This window comes from Meleagris gallopavo, chromosome 20 (genome assembly GCF_905368555.1).
Source record: "Meleagris gallopavo chromosome 20, MGAL_WU_HG_1.1, whole genome shotgun sequence".
NCBI classification, from domain to species: Eukaryota; Metazoa; Chordata; class Aves; order Galliformes; family Phasianidae; genus Meleagris; species Meleagris gallopavo.
This window is the reverse complement of record NC_139423.1, coordinates 5180100-5200249: the sequence shown is the minus strand read 5'-3', so window position 1 is coordinate 5200249 and position 20150 is coordinate 5180100. Positions and strand designations below refer to the sequence as shown.

Genomic DNA, 20150 nt, shown 5'->3' with positions numbered 1-20150 from the left:
GGAGCTGACAGCTCACGGAGCCTGCAGTGCGATGAGCAGCTGGATGCTGCGCTCCCAACAAGCTGCTCCATGGGCTGCTGGGGCCGGGGGCAAGCTCTGCACGGGCTCTGCATGTCAGCAGGCCCCCAGCGTGCCCCTGCTCTGTGCCCTGCAGAGCCGTCCCCGCAGTGAGGAGGGGCTGGGGCTGCTTTGCAGATTCAGGCGGCATCAGCTGGGTTTATTAAGCTAATAAAACAATGTTAAGTATCCGCACACTGGAGCCCCCTGAGGTCTTTTTATGTGCAGAGAGGACCCGAGGGATCCCGGCGCCTCCGAACTGATGATTGCTCTGTCACACTAATAGATAGCAGAGCAGGTAGCACTGCGCCAGGCACTGTTCCTCCACCAGCACTGTGCCCTCAGCCAGACCCCATCTGCTCCTTGAACCGGTGCCCGTGCAGCCCCAGTGCAGCGCTCAGCTCTGTGGGCTGGCAGTGCCACCTCTGTGCACACAGCAGTGCTGTGCTGTGCTGTACTGGTGTGCAAAGCATCACCTCACCCAGCCCCAGGCGTCCCCCTGCTGCACAGGGCGATGCACTGGCAGCATGCAAAGCAGCCGTGTATAATAGATAATAATTAATAGACTGCTCCAGCGGCTAGCTAGGTAAGTAGATAAATAATTTTAATTATCCTTGGGGAGGCTGTAAATTCGCACACAGCCCTTTATTAAACTCTCTGTTTACAACAGTCATTTATATTGTGTGTCATTTTGCATAAAACCCCCTTGGGGCTGAATTGCGCTGCGTAATAATGGCTCTGTTATTAGCAGTGCCTCTGCCCAGAGCTGTGGGGCTCCAGCCATGTGCCAGTGGCCCTGGTGGCATGATGGAGCCGAGGGTGCCAGCAGGACCAGGAGGTTCCCAGAACCCCCTTCAGCTCCTTCCCAGCGGTGTTTGTACCTTTGTGCTGATGGCAGGGTGTTGGTTGTTTTTTTTTTTTTTGTTTTTAACCTCCCCCCATTTATTTGCACGGGTCTCTGCAAAGAGCCATAAATTCTGAGCGGTGAAATCCCGCTGCGTCAGCAGTCTGCGAAATGAATTGATATTAAACGCGACAAAAGTCTCTCTCATTCACCCCGACCACTTTCTCCTTCCATCCCCAAAGACGTAATTGAGAAGTGGAGGGCTGGTGGTTGCCATCACCCCTGCCTGGAGCAGCACCATGCTGCCTGTTGCCGGGATCTCATTAATTAGGGATTATTTACCAATAACTGCTCTCCACGCGCTCCCATCCTGCAGAGCACTGCACTCCATGGCCTCTCTGGTTTCCAGTGGCACTCCTGGCAGTGGCTCTGCCTGGCTCTGTGTGCCTTTAGGATCACTTTTTGGGCACAGTGCGCATTGCCCCGCTCTGCTTTCTGTGTGCTGTGTGCACCAGCCCGGCACTGGGGATGGAGCACTGCTTGGGAAGTGCTGGTGCCATCCTTGTGGGCTGGAATCTCCTTTTTTGGTGCATGGCAATGTGCACCCGCTCCCCTGGCACTGACTCCAGCATGTGTGAGAGGAAACTCCACAGCTGTCGTCAAATACGGTTTAATACTCCCTTTTCTGTGTCTGCAGGCAGTGGTGGGGGATGTGGGCAGCCCAGGCTCAGCGCTGGGGCTGTGGGGCAGCGTGTGCCCCCCACACAGAGCTTTCCCTGCTGCAGGGTCGGGGTTATTCGTTATTTTTAGCAATCGATGTTATTGATGCCGTGTGAGCTGGAGGAAGCCACTGGAGGGCTGTTCTTCCAACTCATTACATTTAGAGCTGAACTATCCCCCTTTTATATAAATCCTGACACATAAAGATAAAATACGTTGCTTTCCGTTGAGCCACAGCCCGGACGCGGGGATGGGTTGGTGCTGAGTCAAGGCAGCCCTGCACACACGTGGCCATGGGGAGGGGTCCCCTGGGGGGGCAGGGGCAGTGAGCACCACTCTGAGGGCTGTGCTGCACGGCTCCCGTGGGCTGAAGGATTCGGCTGAGCCTCCCAGCGCGGGGCTCTGCCTTGCTCCCTGCCAACCCGGGAGCTTTGGTCCCACATCCTGATGCTGGGGACTCCCCCCGCTGCCCCCAGACCTGGTGCTGGTGAAGTGGCTCCCGCGCACCGTGCTGCCGCTGCCTCATTAGCATTACTACTTGGCCAATCTCCGTGATTAATGTGCTGACTTGAGCAGAGAACCCGGTGCTGAGATGAAATGTAAACCCCGCGCTCCTTGCAGCACGGTCTCGCTCACTTGATGGAATCTCAATCCCCGCGGAGGGGATCGATGCTAACCTGCTTACCGCCAGTGCTGCGCCCGCTGGGGGTGGTTTAGGGTCAGGAGGGTCCCCCCAGGGCTGCCCCCACATGGCACTGAGTTGTCCGTGCATCTGTCCGCAGCGTGGCATTCAGCTGCCCCCGGAGAGAGCCCCCCCAGCGTTTCCACTACATCAGCCCAGGGCTTGAGTGGAGCCCAGGCCCGCCTGAGAGGGCTCTTACCATTTACCTTTGTAGTTTTTCATTTAGAGAGCAAAAACACAGAACCCAAACCTCTTTTTAAAGCAATGCATCACTGCATCCCTTCAGGGAAAAGCACTCTCACACCGAGGTTTTCCTGCACTCTTGCTGTCCTCGGTGCCTCCGTTCTGCACTTTCAGAGCACTTGCCCCCCGGCCATTCCTTCTGTGCTCAGGATTTGTTTCTTTAAAAATAATAACAATAAAAAAAGACTGTTTTTACTATTGTTCCCAATCGACATTACGGAGATCCATGTTGATGCAAAAAGCCCTCCCTGCTCGCCCTGCAGTGCTCCATGCTCCCCCCCACCTCCATCTCCTACCTGCAGCCTGGTGGTGCCGGGCACCCTGCAGCCACAGCTCCGTTCACTCCCAGACCCCACTGGGCTCCTCAGTGCTGTCCTCTTGCTGTCACCCCTCGGAGCAGAGCTGTGGGCTGTGCTGTGTCCCATCGGTTCTCGGCGAGGAGGGAGAGCTCAGGTTAATTTACGGTGTGTGAGGGAAGCGGGGATGGGAATAGCGTCTGCCCTCTAAATAAGTCATGAAGCAGGATCCCAACAGCACAATTAGAACCCTCCGTTAATGATTATTTATGGGACTGGGAATGCTTATTTAACCTGACTATATTAAATATTAAACCAAATTATAATATTTATAACCGTATTTCCAACAAAAGGGAGCGGTGCGCACTGGGGCAGCAGGGCTGTGCAAGCAGGTGGGGCTGTGCCCAATCCAAGGGTCCCAGGGTCTCCATTCCGGCCATGCCACAGCTCACACATCTGGGACATGAGGAGCAGAGCTGCCCTGAATGGCTTTGCCCAGAGCTGGGCGCTGCCAGGAGGGTGCAGGACGGTACTGGTGGCACGCACTGAGCTGGGGCTGGGGACGTGGATCTGCTGTCCTGGGTCCCAGTGGGGGCCCTGGGGTGGTTGGGACGTGGCCAGGGCTGCAGCCCTCCTGGTGCTGGGGACACTGGGGTCCCGCCAGCCCCACAGCATCCCAGTAGGGATGGGAGAAGCCGTCAGCCCTGGCACGGCCAATGGATGCCTTCAGCAGGGAAACGGGCTGAGCAAAAACAGCCAATTGAATGATTTCACTTGCAATTGGAAAGTCTATTGGCGAAGCAAACTGTGTTATCAACCTGAAATGAGCTGAGCGATGCTCTCTGCCGAGGAGCACGCTGGGGGCTGTGCTGCATGGTGTGGGGCCCCCTGACCCACCTGCTCCCCTCACTGTGAGGTGCTCTGCGTTCCCACCGTGAGCACAGCAAAGGGAGGCAGTTGGCTGCATTTGGAGTGCAGCATCCATACACCCTGTGGTCTTTGGGCTCTGCCAGCTCTGAATGCTTTCTCTCCATGAAGGCAGGTTGGTAGCATCAGCCCTCTGGGGCTGAATGCCCAATGAGGGCAATGTCTCTGGCATGGGGCAGCCCGCAGTATGGAGGGCAGCAGGATTTCCATCTGCAGAGGGCACTGAGACAGGACCTGTGGCTGGAGTCCTGCGAAGGTTCAATACTGCTGTGACCACTAACGATATTTCAGGTGTGCAATCTAAGGTAATGACGGTGCTAATCAAATCTCAGGCATAAGCTGTGGCTTGTGGGGTCAGGAGGGAATGCACCACACCTTGCACAAGGGTGCTTAATTGCTTTTGTCTTCCCCTGAATCAAAGCAGACAGCTGGGCTGGGTGGGTGTGGGGCTGTGCCCAGAGCTCACAGCCGTGTGCCTGCTGGAATTCAGTTGCTTTTCAGCATTGCCACAGCTCCTGTTCTGCTTGCCCCAGCAAATGTGGGAGGTGAGTGAAAAATCCCTCCAAGTTCCCAAAGACGGTGTGACTGCAGGTTCTGTGGCCTATTGCAGATAAAATGATGATTAAGGGGTCCTACCCTATAAGCAGACAACCATGTTTGACCTTATTTAGGCTCCTAATCAATTTGCCCCCGGTGTGATTAATTGAGATGCTCGCCATTGATTTTCCTTGAGACAGGAGGATCAGCGGAGGTGGGATTTGCAGGGACGGCTGTGGGGAGAGTGCAGTGTTGGTGGTGAGCAGTGCTAAGCAAAGCCCTGTGCAGAGCAGGGGTATCCCTTCACTGTGGCTTTGGGTCTCGCAAACACCGTGTGGTTGGACATGGGGGTATGGGAAGGACTCTGTGATTCTGGGACTGGGGTGGACTCAGAGGGGGCAGGAGGATGGGGCACACTGTGTGTCTGTGCTGCAGAGCCCTGCAGAGCTGCTGGCTGTTGTATGGGATGAGTTATGTGCTGGGGGATTCGGTGCTCTGGTCAATTATTACAGGCAGTAAAGCACCCTGCTGCTGTTTTCCCTTGGCAGAGCTGAAGGTGGAAGGACAGGGCCATGTGCTCCCCTGCCCACAGCTCCCAGCCCCACTCCTGGACCCCTCCATCCCACAGTGCCCTCCTGCCCGTGTCTGCATGGTTTCAGCCTCCCATTGCCATGGGAAAGTCTCAGCATAGCAGCCACGGGGGGAGCTGGGACCCCCTGCCTTGAGCACCCGTGCGGGGTGGGGGTGAGCAGCATCAGGGCCCCCTCCATGTGAGCTGCCCACAGCCATCAGGGTGGGCAGCGCTGTGCCCAAGGCTGCCTGCGTGAGGTGAAGGACCTGCAGCACGGATGATTGGAAAGGATTTTCTAGTTAAATTGCTGAGCAGATGGATTTACCCTGGACTGGTCCTTGTGGACTCTGGAACATTTTCTCTTCTGTCACGGTTCCTTTTTATGACCTGCCATTTGCTCCAGCAAGCAAGTAGAGAGCTTTTGGCGTCCCGCTGCCACCGGGAGCACGTGGGCATCGCTGCTGGGAGCTGCGAGCTTCTTTTGAGGAACACAACCACAGCCAGCAGGGCACCGGGCTCAGCCCAACCCTGTGCTAGCAGCATCCATCAGCACCATGCTGCCCTGTGCTCTGCGCACCTCCTGCCTTCCACCACCCATCCCTATGCAGCCCTGAGATGATGCCACCTCTTCTCCGAGCAGTGTCATCCTCCGGGTGCAGGTGGCATTCCTCTGCAGGGTGGTGGCAGTGGGCACAGGGGCTGTGGTGGCCCTGGGGAGGGCAGGCACTCCGCTCGCTGCAGCATCGATCACGTGGCTGCTTGGGTTTCCACTGTTCCTGTTTGCGAGCAATATTTCTCTTTCTTAGAAGAAGGGGAAAAGATGACACACGATCTTCCACTGAAGCCTTTCCCCTTCCTCCAGCGGTGTTTCTGCCATTTACATTAAGGGCTGCACCGGCTTGGAGTAAATGGAGCAGGTTTGCAATTAGTTTTCAAAGTACTTATCTCATTAAAGTAAATGAATTATTGATTTAGTGACACTCATGCTTTTAGTGAGCGGCACCGTGCCATCGCCGCTCCGTTCCCTGGCTCGCCGTGGCCGGCCCTCGCACGCTCCTTCCTTGCACGCACGCGTGTGCGGCTGTGTGCCCGTCCCTCCCCGTGTGAGCCTGGTGCCGGGTGCCCAGCTGGATGTCCCTCAGCATGTGGGGCTGCAGGAGGGTGAAGTGCTGCTCCACGGCCAAACGTTGATGGCTGCGCCTGCCTGCCCTGCGCCAGCTGCTGACTCATCTCTTTTACGCTGCTCTGTCGAGATTTAATCTCTCCTGTAAGAGAAAACACTCTGTTAATGGGAACCCACCTACCCATGGCTGCCTCTCTCCCTGTGCCAGCACAGGGGCTGTGCTGCAGGCAGGAGCTGAGCACTTGGGGTGTGCACCCAGCAGCACAGCGTGGGCACATCACTCCTTGCGCAGTGCTGCTGTGCTGTGGATTTGGGCACAGGAACCTTTTCCTCCTCTTTCTCTTCCTTCTCAGGGTAGCGTTGTCTGGGGAAGACAGTGCAGCTGGAGCTGAAGGTCAGCGTTGTTCCAGGGCACTGCACGTCCATGGGTGCCCAGCCAAGTGACAGCTGTGTGCCAACCGTGAGCCAGAGGTGTGCGATCTGTGTGCCAGCTGTGATCCAGCTGTGTGCCAGCCACGTGCCAGCCACGTGCGACCCGTGACCAAGCCGTGTGTTAGACATGATTAGCTGTGTGCCAGCCATGTGCTAGCCATGATGAGCCAAGTGCCAGCTGTGTGCTGGCTGTGTGCCAGCCAAGTGCTAGCCACCATTGAGTCGTGTGCCTGTCATGATGAGCCTTGTGCTGTCCGGTGTGAGCTGTGATTGAGCCGTGTGCTAGCTGTGTGTGAGCTGCGTGCTAGCCATGATGAGCCATAGAATCATAGAATGGCTTGAATTGGAAGGGATCTTAGAAATCATTAGCCATGTGTCGGCCTTCTGCTAGCCATGATGCAGTCATGTACTAGCTGTGATGAGCTGTGTGCCAGCCATGATCCAGCCACGTGCTAGCCATGTTTTAACACTGTGTCAAGTGTATGCCAGCCAGCATTGTGCAGCAAAGCAGAGCAGGTCTGCTCCGTCCAGGCAAGAGGCATCTGTTGACAATATCTGAGAGGAGGGTACGGGAGAAGAGCAGTGCTGTGCTGTCAGTGGCAGCCAAGAAGTGACTGCACTTTTTGGATGAGAGCCAGCAGCTGGGCAACTCTCCCAAACAGTCACTCAGCCCTGAAGCTGTCCCAGTGCCCATCCCGGTGCCCATCCTGGTGCTGTGGCTCTGTTCCCACTGCAACAAAGCTGCAGGGAGGGGTACATGGGTTTGCATGGCCGCTGCCCATATTGCAGCAGAGCAAGAGGTGATGGGGTGCTGGGTGCCTTCAGAGCTTCCTTATAGGTCAGAGCATCCCATTACATATATCCCTGCTAACACAGGGACCTGCCTGTGGGCTGTAGCCCTCGCCCCATCGCTGTCTGCATCAGTGCTGGGAATGGGGCGTTCCATCTTTCTGAGTTTAAGGAAAAAAAAATAATAAAAAAAAAATCCTTCTCATTTAATTAAAAGTGTTGACATTGTGCCTGGCCATCCCGCCCGCCAGAGAACGTGGTTATAAATTAAACATTAAACCTTTAATGGCCCATAAAGAAATATTCGCTGCTGCTTATGTATATAGGGGATATAAATAGAGAGGGCTGCTGGGGGAGGGGCAGGATATTATTTTTCCTCAGCCAGATAATCTTTGCTAATGAATTTAATTAAAAGAAAAAATTAATTTAGGATTTTTGGTGGAGGGAATGGGGGGGTGGGGGGTATCGGAATGTACTTTGGGAAAGTTCTGCTGAGAAGTTTCTTGGGAAGGCACAGCGCTGGGACTGAGGGTGGGGGGGTCTTCCCTGGGTGCCCACTCAGGGCTCCCCTTGCCCATATCCCACCACCTGGTGTCAGGATGGCTCAAAGGGCTCCTGAGCTCAGAGGAGAGCATGTCTGAGGATGGGAGCAGGCAGTGGTTTGCCACTGGTGTGGAGACATCCCTGCGCTGGGGACCGGGGGCTTCCCGCCTCTGTGCGCTGAGCTGGAGAACGTGTCTAGCTGGGCTGGAGCTTTCTGGAGGGTTTTTATCATAAGAGCACTAATGGAAGTCAGCACCAGCCTAATGAGCTGTGTTCCTCCATGAATCTGATTCATTGAGGCAGGAATTACCATAATTGATTATCCTGCTGTGCGGCTGAGAGCGGTGTTTGCTAACAGAAGTGCCTGGGAACCCGCTCCGTGCTTCCGGCACTGGGGTTGTGCCTTCAGGTTGAGCTCACGTGGGGCCCCGGAGCAGCCCTGGGGCTGCATCACTATGGGGCCAGGGGAACACAAGGGGACATAAGGGGACAGCAGCTCTGTGGTGTTCTCCAAGCAAAGGTCTTCAGGTGCGGAGAGGTTGCTGGGACTCTGCGCCTTGAGGTCTGCAAAGAAGCGGTGAGCAAACAGAAGCAATCCTCATCTGCTCTCTCTCAAAAAAAAAAAATCCCGTGCCATATGAGCCGCTCTCATTATTTTTGAGGGTCTGACATGATTGATGAACATTCGGGTTGGCACCGTTGCCAAAGCCAATTAGCTGAAGTGCAGCTTTCAGGAAGTTTTCTTTGAAATTCGGTGATCTTCTCCAAGAAGTACCCAGCACTGGGACAGGAGGGGCAGGAGGGGATGGGGTCTGACATGGAGTGTCCCTGAGTGACGCTGCACACTGCAGAGCCAGGAGCACCAGCCAAAGCTGTGCCTGGTGCCCCCCAGCCTGGCTGCCTGCTGCTAACAGAGAGCGTTCCCAGGGCTCCTGAGAGATAGCATTTGTGTTTATCCACGCATTCTAAAATTTTGCCTGTCAATGAGCAAATAGCGTTGCCTGTAAGCAGGTTTAGCAATAGCAATCATTGATTTTAATTCTTCCTCCTCTTTCTTGTCTTTATTCTTAGAGAGCCCAGCGCGAGCACCGCAGGAGGAACTTGGCTGCATAAAGGTACAGAGCTGTCCCCTTCTGACGAGCCCGCAGTGCTCGTGTGCCCCGCTGCCCAAACCCTGCGCCAGGGTCCCCCCAGGGAGGCAGGGACTGGGAGCTGAGAGCTGCATGTGTGGGGCAGGGAGATTTGGGCTGCGTGGGGTGGGATGGCAGAGGTGCAGGGAGGGCTGCTCCGGCCCTGGGCACCCACCCCCGGCACTGAGCCAGGTGCAGAGTGGCATGAATGGAGTGAGTCCAGGCAGCACCGCCGGGGCTGTGGTGTCTGTGGGGTGTCCGTGTGTGCTGGCGGTGCTGTCTGTCTGTGCGCTGTGCGGCTCTGGGAGCATTCCTTATGGCTGTCTGCTGAAGGGCTGTGTCCTCACTTGGGTGATGCCATTCCCAGGATGGTACCCCAGAGGGATGCTGCTGGCTCGTGGGGTAACAGCCTGGCTGCTGCGCAGCTCGCTGAGCCCCAGGGTGGTGCTAATGGAGCAGAGAGCTGTGTGGGGAGGAGAGCTCTGGTCGTGGTGGGGTGAGGATGGCTCAGGTGTGCCTGGTGGTGTGCTGCTCTATGGGCTGACGGGGACTGTGAGTCTGCCAGAGGAGTACAGAAGAGCCGAGGGCATCAAAAGGCCCACGCCAACCTGCCCTGGGCACCAGGAGCTGGCAGCGGACGCATGGTGCAGGCAATGGGGTGGAGCTTGTGGGCAGAGTGTTCTCTGCTACATTGTGGGGAGCACGCAGGTCCTGGGCACCCATCGTGTCACCACTCAGGGCCGTGCTCTGGGTGGGGGATGCAGCACAGCTCTGCACGCCCAGGATGGAGCCATGCAGCCACCCACTCTTGTGCTGCCACTTCGGGAGAGGCCTTTTGGGATGAGCTCACAGACACCATGGGCTGGGGCACAGCTTGCCCCAAGCCTGCATGGCTGAGCGCTCAGAGAGGAGATCTCCTCTGCAGCAGTGGAGACACAACTTCTGAAGCCTTGTTTTGACACAGGCTGTCTGCAAAGGTGCCCATGGGGTGAAGGTAGTCCTTGAAAAAGGGGCTGGGAAGGGCTGGTGGAGGAGGAGGTGACAGCACTGTGAGCAGAACTGGGCAAAGAGGAGCTGCTCTGCAGAGCTGGGGTGATGCCCCACCTGGCTGGCAGCCCCTCGTTGGGTCTCAGCTGTTGTGGTAACAGAGGTTTTATTTGGAATCTTGTGTCAAAATGCAGCAGGGAGCCTCTGCCCTAAGAGGACAGCATCCTGCCTGTCCCACCAGCAGTGCGGGGTCTGGCTGCTGTGCCCCCGGCTGCAGCTGGGGCTGTGCTTGCAGGGTGCAGAGAAAGAGGGGAGAGTGTTATCACCAAGACATAAGAGGGAGTGGGAAGCCCCCAGCTCCTGCTTCCTGCAGTGGTGGCTCCTCTGCTTTATCACCCTCTCCCAGTGCTGAATTATTGAGAGTGTTGCTTTCTTTTATTGCTGTGCTGGAGGAGCAATGCCTCAGCCTGGCTCTGCTTTGAATATGATTACGGGCCTGGAGATGTCAGAGCCAGCAGGGCCCCAGAGACCAATCTGCCACCCCTCTCGCTCCTTTGCCTTCCCTTACTCTTATTTATTCCCTTGCTCCTGCGTCTGGTTCAGCGCACACGGTCCCTTTGCTCTCCTCCGCGGCGCAGAGCCCCACAGGGACAGGAGATTTAGAGACAGCCGTGCAGTGCATGCAGAGCTGCCCCATGCGGGCAGGGCTCTCCTACCTGGGGGTCCCGCTGCAGGCAAATGGGGGGCTGCCCTTACACCACCGGTCCCACTGCCCCCAGGGGTCCCACTCTGCCATCCGCCCTGCACAGCACGGGAGCTTTGTGTCGGGGCTGTGCAGGATGTGCTGTGCTGTTGAGGGTCCCGGTGTCACTGAGGGCTCCGGGTGCCCCCTCCCTCTGGCGGCTGCTGGGAGCTGGCTGGCAGCTCGCAGGTTAATGGTGAGAGCCTTATTGACAGGGGAGCTTGGAAAATGCTGAGGCAGGACATCTGCCGCTCCGCGTGTCCGTGCGGAGCCCACGCCGCTCCTGAGAGCACACGGATCCCCACTTCGTGCATCCTCCTGCTCACCCACTTGCCCTTTCCTTTGCTCTTCAAGACGCCAGAGAGGATTTATTTTTCATCCTTCGCTCTCCCATTTTTTCTTTTCTTTTATGATGAACTAAGTCCCCGCCTGGCTCCTCGCACCGGAGCTGCACCGCAGCTTCCCGCTGCCCACCCGGGCACCTTCCCACGGCTGCAGCCCCCCCTGTAGTCCCGCAGCAGCATGCCGGGTACCCAGCCCTGAGCAGCCACACCGTGCACATGCTGTGCTGCCCTGGGGGCTGCAGTTGGACGGAGGGGACGGAGCCCACCGAGGAGCAGCGCCCAGAGCTGCCCGCTGCCCCCCGCTGATCCGCGGAGCTGCACTGCACCCACTGCCGACATGATGATGTATTTTTGGGTAGGTACCGCCGCCAGGGCTGCTTCCCCTCTCTCTTTGCTGGGGCGTTGCTCGGGGTTTGAGTTGTTCCCTGCCGGTGTCACTTTCCAACAGTGCTTCCTGCCAAGGGAATGATTCCCTCCTCCGGCTGAGTGCAGGCAGCTTGTGATGCCATGGAGGAGCCGGGCAGGGCTCCCCATTCATCCCCGCCTCAGAGCAAAATCAGAGCCCTGGCAGTGGCTGGCAGTCCTTGCCCGGCCCTGTCCTGCCCAGATGCATTCCCCCCTCTCCTGGTGCCCCATGTGGGTGTGCAGGATCGGTGTGCAGCAGCTCAGATGCAGCTCCTGCTGGGAGTGCTGCTTGGATGGGGTGGGCTCTGTTGACTGCCCCATGAACATTTGTGCTGGCAGAGGCGGTGTGATCTGTGCTCTGTGGGATGGGACGATCCCAGCCCTTCCCTCAAGAGGTCCCTGCACCTCTCCAGCAACTCTGTCCGTGATAGTGTGAGTTCACACAGAGGCCTTTGTGTGGGGTCAGTGCTGCAGCCCGGCTGTGGGGCTAGATCCAGCCTAAGAGCAGAGAAGGGATCTCTGTAGCAATCCCTGCCCACCCCGAGAGCTCGGAGTGTGGGCCTGGTGCTGTGCAGGTGCTCTGCAGCAGCCGTGCCCAGGGATGGGATGCTGAGTGTGAATATGGTGCTGCTGGTGTACCTGGGACTTTGAGCAAAGGAGAAGGGACTCATGGATCAGGAGCCAGTGGGGCTGATGGAGCTGTTCCTGTTCAGGCATTAATGCTGCCTGGACTCTTAGCAAGCCGCCACAGCTTTGGAAGCACACAGCTTTCTGGAGGTTGTGCTTGCAGCTCCGTGGCATCACATGGCTTTGTGAGCTGGTGCAGAGCTGCATGGCCAGGAGCAGCACCCGGGATGCACTCTCTGTGCTGGAGTGCAGTGCCCAAGGGTCTCCCTTCCTACAGCTGCCGGTACCCCCAGGTGGGGCAGTGACAGTTTTGCTCCCAGCACGGTGCCTGAGCATCATTTCTTGGCACTGTGGACATCTTTCCATTGCCAGTGTGGGAGGAAGGGGAAGGTCTGGTCCCTGCATGGCAGGAGCACGGCCGGGAGCACTGCAGGAGCTCTGCGGTGGCAGTCGGCAGCGGGCAGCTCCGTAATCGACACCGCAACAGGCTGAGATGCCAAAGCAAAACGTCTTCAAATTAGCCGTAATTGCAGGAGAAATAAAGAGCATGCGGGGCGAGTGGAGGGAGGGTTCTATAAATATTATGATTTTTAAAGTTTGCCCTGGAGTCCTAGAGACTGTTTAAACGCTAATATCCTGCCTGTGCATTTAAAAAGCCTTATAATGAGGATGGAGTGTCTGCTTCCCCTGCACCTCCCGCCTCGCGCTCCCACGCCGCCCACCTCACCCGTCGCGTCCCAGCACGGTGCAGCACTCCCTGTTCCCCCATTGCCAGGGCTGCTCTGTGCCCCACAGCCTGCAGTGCCCCTCCTGCCCCGTGCTGCAGCCCTGCAGTGCAGGTGTCAGCCCAGCACACAGCCCTGCTGTGGGCCAGAGGTGTGCGTTCTCCTGGGTACCCACAGGGGTTTGTTCCTGGGAAGGGGAAGCTCTGGGAAGGCACTGTGTTAAGGATCTGCAGGCTCTGGTTCCTCACGGTGCTTTGCTGAGCTGGGAGTGAACACGATCACCCTTATCCAGCACGACTGCTCCCACCTCCGGAGGGCACGACACCGAGCGCCTGCACCCCAGGAGAGGGGGCTCCTGTCCTGGCATGTGTCCTTGTGTCATGGAAAGAGGTCCCAAATCTGTCCAGACCCTGAAGGGTTCATTGTCCCTTGGAGTGATGCGATGGGAGGGCTGAGATTGGAGGGCTGTGGAGAGGCCCTGCATCCCTTCTGCCTGCTGCTGGCCGTGGGCTGGCTCAGGGCTCCCTGCTGCGTGCCACTGCTGGAGCCACCCGGCTGTGAGCCCAGGGTGCTCAGCAGCATCTGCTCTGCCACGGTTCTGCTGCCTGCACGTTAATTCTCATTAAATCCAGGGAGCCCAATTGCCTTTTCATGTAAATATTTTGTCAAGTGAAAGGGCTTTAGGAAGGGCTGTGCTGATGGAAGGAGAAAAGCCAGGCTTTCTTGCAGGTGCGGTGGCAAGCTCGTGCCTGCCCTCTCTCATTAAGGCATGACCTGTGCCTCGGTGTGGGCGGCTACTCTGTGCCCAGTCAGCCTGGAGCTGTGTGCGACCACCGGGTGCTGCTGGGCATCAGTGCTGCTGGGCAGTGCATTGCCCACCGCCCCACTGCCCTCGTGTGCATCGCTCCACTCAGCTGCAGCAGCACCAGGATGGAGGAGCATCTCAGAGCCCCATCCCTTCTCCCCTCCTCGTCGTGGGTGAGCAAAGTTTCAGCGAGCTGATATTTCTCCCTGGTTCCCATTAAACTTTCATGTGCTTTCTCTGCATTTCTGCTCCCTTCCCGGCTGTTCCAGCTGCTGTCCCAGATAGCTGCTGTCGGTTGTGATTCTCTCCTTATCTGATGAGGTCATGTTTGGTGCCGGTGACATCACCACCACTGCCTGGGGACTGTGACCGCGGCGCTGTGACCAGCACTGGGAGCCTGGAGCAGCATCAGGGCCGCTATATGGGTCAGCAGCCGCAGGTACGGCTCCCACTGGGATCAGTGCAGAGCCGAGGCTTCCTTGCAGTGGAAGGAAGCCTTGTTTTTGGAGTTTAGAGCAGACAGCGGCTTCGCCAGCCCCCTGAGAGCCACCAGCACGGGGGATGGGGGAGAACACGGGAAGGAGGCTTAATTGCTTGCAGAGGGGGCTCCCCCAGGTGTCCCCATGGAGCGATGCTGGACGCAGGAGTCCCACGTGGCTGCGTCCCACAGTGCTCACCGCTCACTTCCCTGCTGCTGTGTGCTCTGCAGCCCCACGTTCCCTCTCCCCAGCGACTTGCTGGAGCTCTTTCCCCCAGTCCTCTCACCCGCTCTGTGTTCTGGCTGCACAGCCATCGGGGTGCCTGGTGGCAACGTGAGCCTCCTGGGGCGGCGTCTTCGCTGCTGGCACCGCATGCAGCTGCTGTGCAGCCCTGTGTGTCAGCCTCACTGCCACGGTTAAACACACATGCTCACTGCTGAGCCCGTCTGTGGCTGTTGGGTTTCTCTACTTGCAGCCTCCTGCTAGGACTCCCTGCAGCCCATGGCTCCCATCTCTTCGAGAGATGTCAGGAAGCACCCAGCACTCCCCACCATGAAATCCTGCCTGTTCCCTGGTGCCGTGGAGCTGTCTGACTCGCCCCCCAGCACAGTGAAGGCCAATGAGGATCTGGAGCTGGTGGCTGCCCCCGGGGAGAGCCATTTCCCCCAGCACCCTCCCCAACATCCCACCTGTGCTCCCTGTGATGTCCCCATACCCGCCGGGGCTGGTCTGTAATGGCCATATCGGATTCTATTTCACTTGTGGTCGGTTTGAACCACACTTGTCTTTCAGAGAAGGAGAAATAAACCAGAAATCTATGGATGGCTGCATGGGAAGCAGAGAGCATGCCGTGGCTCAGGGCAGCCCCTGATTGCTGCTCTGAGGCTGGGAGCTGCAGTGCAGAGTGTGATGGCGGTGCTGGAGCAGGAGAAAGTGCTTCAGTTTGGGTGATGTCTGTGCAGGGTGCTGTGTTGGCCCAGTGGATTCTGATGCTGCTGCTCGGCTGCGGATGGGCCAGAGTGGGCAGGGGTGAGCTTGGGTAGCAGAGCTGCGTTTGTGCACAGTGATGGCATGGAGCAGGCTGAGTTGTGAGGCAGAGACCTTTCTGCAGGGCTGCAGAGCCCCTGGCACCCGTCTGTCCCTTCTGTCCCCTCTTTGCTGTCCTGTCTGCATGCAGCATCGTATGCTCCTTGAGGACAGTGGGTGCGTGGGTCCATGCCCTCACCCCAGCTCTGGAGCTCACACCAGTTCAGATCCATCAACACCTTCATCTAATCACTTTTTGTCTGTAACTAGCAACTAATGAGCCTTTAATTAACGAGTGCCTCAGCTTGGGCACTGTGGTTGGAGGAGAGGACCAGGTGTGTGCTGTGCTTGCGGGGTGCTTTGCTTGCAGCTGGAGTCTGGTGGTGCCCCAGTGCTTGGAGCAGAGCTCTGAGCTGCACTCTGGATAGATGTTACCCTGATTACCACTTGGGTGAAGTTTTCCAATGGAAAGAGGAGCTGAGCACATGGCAGATGTGACCACACATCTCCAAGCACCACGCAGCCTCACTGGGCTACCATCATTACATACACCCTGTACATCCCAGGGGCGGTGCAGGGTTTGGCTTCCTGCAGGCAGGTCCCTCCTTCCACCCCTCCTGGCACAGCATCAGCTGCCAGCCTCCAGCACTCTGCTGGGCTCTGAGCTGTTGTCCGGGGCTGCCCCCACCCTGGTGCCACGCTGTTCTCCCTCTTCCAGAAAACAAAACCGAGGAGCCCTCAAGGGTTCATTTAAAATAAATAAAAAATGAAAATAGTGCTGATTTGAAGGAAAGCCAGCCCCATCCTGTGCATGGGAGCGCGTCGCCAACCCATCCCCGAAGGGCAGAGAGAAAGATGTGCTTAGAACTGCAGCCCTGTGCAACTTCTGCCTTTGATCATATATCTTACATGTGCCCTTTGCTTTCCCTCTTCTGATATTTATTAGGTTTAATTTTACTGGGACATGGCTCTAAGTGAGACAGATGGAACGGGGTCTGTGTGCCTGGTGAACACTTCTTAATTAAACAGATAAATAAACTTTCCTTCCTGGAGACTTTGAGTTTCGGAGGGGTTCCTCCGGGGCTGCAGTTCTGCGGGGCTGCACGGCTCTGGCCAGGAGTCCCCAGCACGACTGTGCCACCAGCTGGGGAGGGTGGAAGCAGCAGGGCAAGGGATATGGGCCATGGGTGGTGGCAAGGACCTGTTCCTACCCTGAGCTGGCGGTGGGCTGGCACAGTGTTCCCACTGCAGCCAAGCTGGGCAAGAGGAAGAGAGGAGATGCGAGCACCCCTTGGCTCCTGGAGCCGCACCTCGTTCCTCCATCCCATGGGATTTTACATCATGTGCAGGAGCACAGAGATCACTGCTGTGTTGGGGAGAGGAGCACAGGGCAAATGTGGCAAATTCCTGCTGCTGCTGATGCAGAGGGGCTCCTGGACTGAGTGCCTGCAGCCCATTGGGGATGGAGCTGGGCACGGCTGCCAGCACCCCACTCCCTGCTGGAACACACCTCTCCTCACCCCTTGGTGCTGGCCTTGCTGGCACAGGGCAGTGCCAGGACTTGCAGTGCTGCCACCCGCCAGGAGTGTGTTTGAGTCACCCTGCCCGGAGCCAGGCTCCGGAGAGAGGGAGGACAGGCAGATGACCTCATCCTGGACCTCATCCCCAGCGCTCACCTCACGTGGTTTGCTTGGTTGAATGCTGTGGGCCATGCCCTTCCCTTTTTATCTCTGTGCGAGAGCAGAGGGGGTGTCTGCTGGGCAGGGCATCCTCACCCTGTGCCAGGGGTGTGTGGTGCAGACCCCTCACCACAGCTGCACAAGGAGGGGCTTTGGGGACATGCTCCTCTGCCCTCGCACAGGGCATGCAGGGGAGAGCAGCATGGAAGCTTAGAGCTCTGGAGCTAGAGGCGAGCAGTGAGCACAGGGTCTGAGCACCATGGTTCCTGGGGAGGGTCAGTTTGTCAGTCTGGGGTCCCTCATGGTCGCACAGGAATTGGAGGATGAGTGGCCATAGTGGGACAGGGGAGCTCACAGTGGGTGCTGCTGCCTGGATCCTTCTGTTCTCAATGGCAAGGATGATGGTGGTGAGAACTCTCCTCAGCAGGACCCCGTGCAGGGTTGGGATCCCCCTAGCCCCTAGCTGCCCTCTGTTAAGGATGGCTTTTCCTGGAGCAGTTGCTTCCACGAGGTTCTGCCTGGTGGCCCAGGGTTGGCCATGCAATACGCCTTATCTGATGAGTATCTGCAGCAGAAACTGGAACCACTGCGAGTGTACCAGGACACTGCAGCATGTCGCTATGTCTAGGGATATTGTGGAAAATCCCAGCCTCCAAATAGGGCTGTTCATGTGCTGGAGGCTCCGGAGGAGACAGAGCATCAGCAGCCGCTGGCACAGACCTGCCTTTGTGCATCACATTTGGCCAAGATGGAAACCGAACGGCACCCAGGTTTCATTTCCCACATACCCCAGGACATAGCCATCCCGGCAGCTCCGTGGCCATGCTGCGGTGCCAGCCTCCGTGTGCGGGTGGGCAGCGCGGGGCCGGGACCCCCCGTAGCAGTACCCGGTTCTGCGGCACCCCGGGGTCCGCGGCGGCAGGCGGCGGGGTGGGAGCGGGCCGAACACACGCGGCCGTCCCTCGCGGGTGCCGGCACGTAGGCTATTGCCATGGCAGCTGTGACAAAGGTGTGCGTGGTATTGATTAGTCAGGGCTGCTGGCAGCATCCCCGGAGTGCCCCCAGCCCGCGCCGCAGCCGGTGCGTGGCCGGGGCCGGCGCGGGGGCCGCGGCTCGGGGAGGGGCCGCACACGCGTGGCGGGGCCGATCCCCCCCCCAGCACAGCGGTGATGCCGCGGGGCTGCGGCTGCGGGAGGAGGAGCCGGGTGCGGTGCGCGGCTCCACGCGAGGCCGCGTCTGCGTGTGTGTCTCCTGGGGGAGAGCGTGGTGCGTGTGCACGTGTCCCGCTGTGTGTGCGTGGGGGGATCCCGGGGCCGCCGGCGGGGCGCGGGGGGATGGGAGGGGGGCGGCGGTTGCGGGGCTCCCGGCGCGGTCCCGGCTCCCGGCGCGGTGCCGCCGCAGCGCACGGCTCCGCCGGGGAGCGGGGCAGCCCCGCAGCCGCCGCAGCGCCGCCCCCGCCCCGCAACGCGCGTGCCCGGGGCCGCCCGGGGCCGGGGAAGCCAACCGCGAGCGAGCGGCAGCGGCGGAGGGGTTAAGTGCGGGATCAGCTGTTCTCATGTCATTACGGATTCTCTTCATTTTACACAGAGCTCTGTTTGATGTCTGAATGCACAGGGGACTCCCCCTCCTCCTCCAACTCCCACCCCTTTTATTTCACTCCCTCACCCTCTCTCCCTTCCTCCTCCCCTTCCTTTCTCTCTCTCCCCCTTCTCCTTCTCTCTCTCACACGCACACCCTTTGCAGACCGTTCATTCAGTGCCAGTGTCTAATGGCACCGAAGTAAATAGCCGAGCATTGTTCCGGCAGTGTCAGAGCAGAGCGGGGCCAGCCTTCCTCAGATGAATTCCTCCTAAATAGCGCCCGAGGGGGACGGGAGGGGACGGAAGAGGAGGGGGAGAGCCAGAGGGGAGAGCCAGGAAGACAGAGGATAAGCAGTGTGTAGAAGAGGACGAAACTGCGAGCAGCTTCACGGCTACCTGTCAACACATGCTGTGCTCCATGGCTAACTCGGGCTGCCTCCTTGTCTCCAACTCAGGCATGCTTCCTCACTCTCTCCCCTGTCCTCCAGCCTTCCTCTACCTCCAACAGGTAAGTGACCCTCTTCTGGGGATTTTTTTGCTTTGCGGCTCACACGTGCTTTCTCTAAGCGAAGGGTCAGAGTTTAACCTCTTCCTCCCCAGCCTCTCCCGGCCTCCCCGGCGCATCCTTCCCACCGGCGCGTTGCGTCGCGTTGGCAGCTTCTGCCCCTCGGGTGCGAGTTTGGTTGGCTGCGGGGTCCCTCCGGTTCTTCTGCTCTGTGAGGTGGTGGGATTATGGCCGGGGTGTGCGGGGCCGAGGCGGTGCTGCAGGCGGGCAGCGGGCACAGCTCCAGCTCCTGCTGCTCAGCACAGCCGGGAGCGCTCGGTGCTCCGTGCACAGGGACTGCACTGCTCCGGCCAGGCAGAAGGGGAAGCGAGGAGCTGCATGTGCACCTGCGTGTGTGCGTGCTGTGAGCGGTCATGTAGGGGTGGATGGGGCTGCCTGGATGCAGGCACGGGGTGCTGCAGGTGCATCCCAGGAGGGCGCTGGGCCGGAGCTCGTGCAGCCGGCGCTGGCTTGCAGGCACCAGCAGGTCTGCGTGCCCTCAGCTTTGCTCCCAACTTCCCGTCAGGGCTCGCAGCTCCTGGCTGCTGCCTGATCCCACACGCTGAGTTCCAGACTCGCCATCCCCGGGGACGTGCAGCTTGAGGGAGGCAGTGTTTTCTTCAAAAGCCTCTTTGCTGCATCGGAAATCCCAGCCTCCCAGCCGGGCTAACTGCTCCATTTGTGCTTTCAGGAGTTTAAAAATTCATAGCATCCTACCGCGCTCCGCCTGGCCTGCATGCTCACCTGGCAGCTGGGGACAGCGGCCGGCACGGTGCAGCCCCACGGCCTGGGCAGGGGATGGGGTCTGTGCATCACTTCCCTGAGCCCATGCCTGCTTGCAGCCAGCGTGCAGCCGGGCTGGGGTTGGGGACAGCAAGGCCTGGGCTGCTCCACGCAGCGCGTCGGGGCCGGGTTGGCGCAGCCACTGCTGGTTACACAAGTGTGCGGAGCTGCTGCATGTGCAAGGGTCTGGAGCTCGCGGGGCTGCTGCAGAGGCTGGCCAGAACGGTGCGTGATTTATTCCACCTTCCTGCAGGCTGTGGGCGAGCTGGGGTTGGGCTGAATTTTGATCTGCGCTTCCCTGGGCTGCGCAGAGCACAGCAGCTCATCCGCAGCCGCTGCTCAGCTGTCCTGGTGCACCGGGGGGGCTCAGGGCCTCTGACACCAGGCAGGAATCATCCCCAGGCCCCCACCCACCTCCGGGGGGGGTTCTGTGTGTCTGCAGGGAGAGCGGCAGATGCTTCAAGGCAGCTGCTCCACTCGTTGCAGCACCCGGCACAGAGCGGCTGCACTGCCCGCAGCTCCCAGGCTGT

At 58.8% G+C, this 20150-nt stretch overlaps 1 protein-coding gene across 5 annotated transcripts in view; it reads left to right on the top strand.

Annotated features, from left to right (window-relative positions):
- The window catches only part of RBFOX3 (RNA binding fox-1 homolog 3), a 110520-nt gene that overhangs the window by 75342 nt on the left and 15028 nt on the right, over positions 1–20150 (top strand). For 2 of the 5 annotated variants that reach the window (XM_085240440.1, XM_085240441.1), the window contains exons 3-4: positions 8836–8879; positions 18457–18801. The exons of 2 other annotated variants lie outside the window; for them this stretch is intronic. In XM_085240440.1, coding sequence (XP_085096566.1) covers positions 18700–18801 — 102 coding nt within the window. In that variant the 5' untranslated portion in view covers positions 8836–8879; positions 18457–18699. The remainder of the gene's footprint in view (positions 1–8835; positions 8880–18456; positions 18802–20150) is intronic. One more of the 5 variants, XM_085240442.1, reaches the window with a different exon arrangement.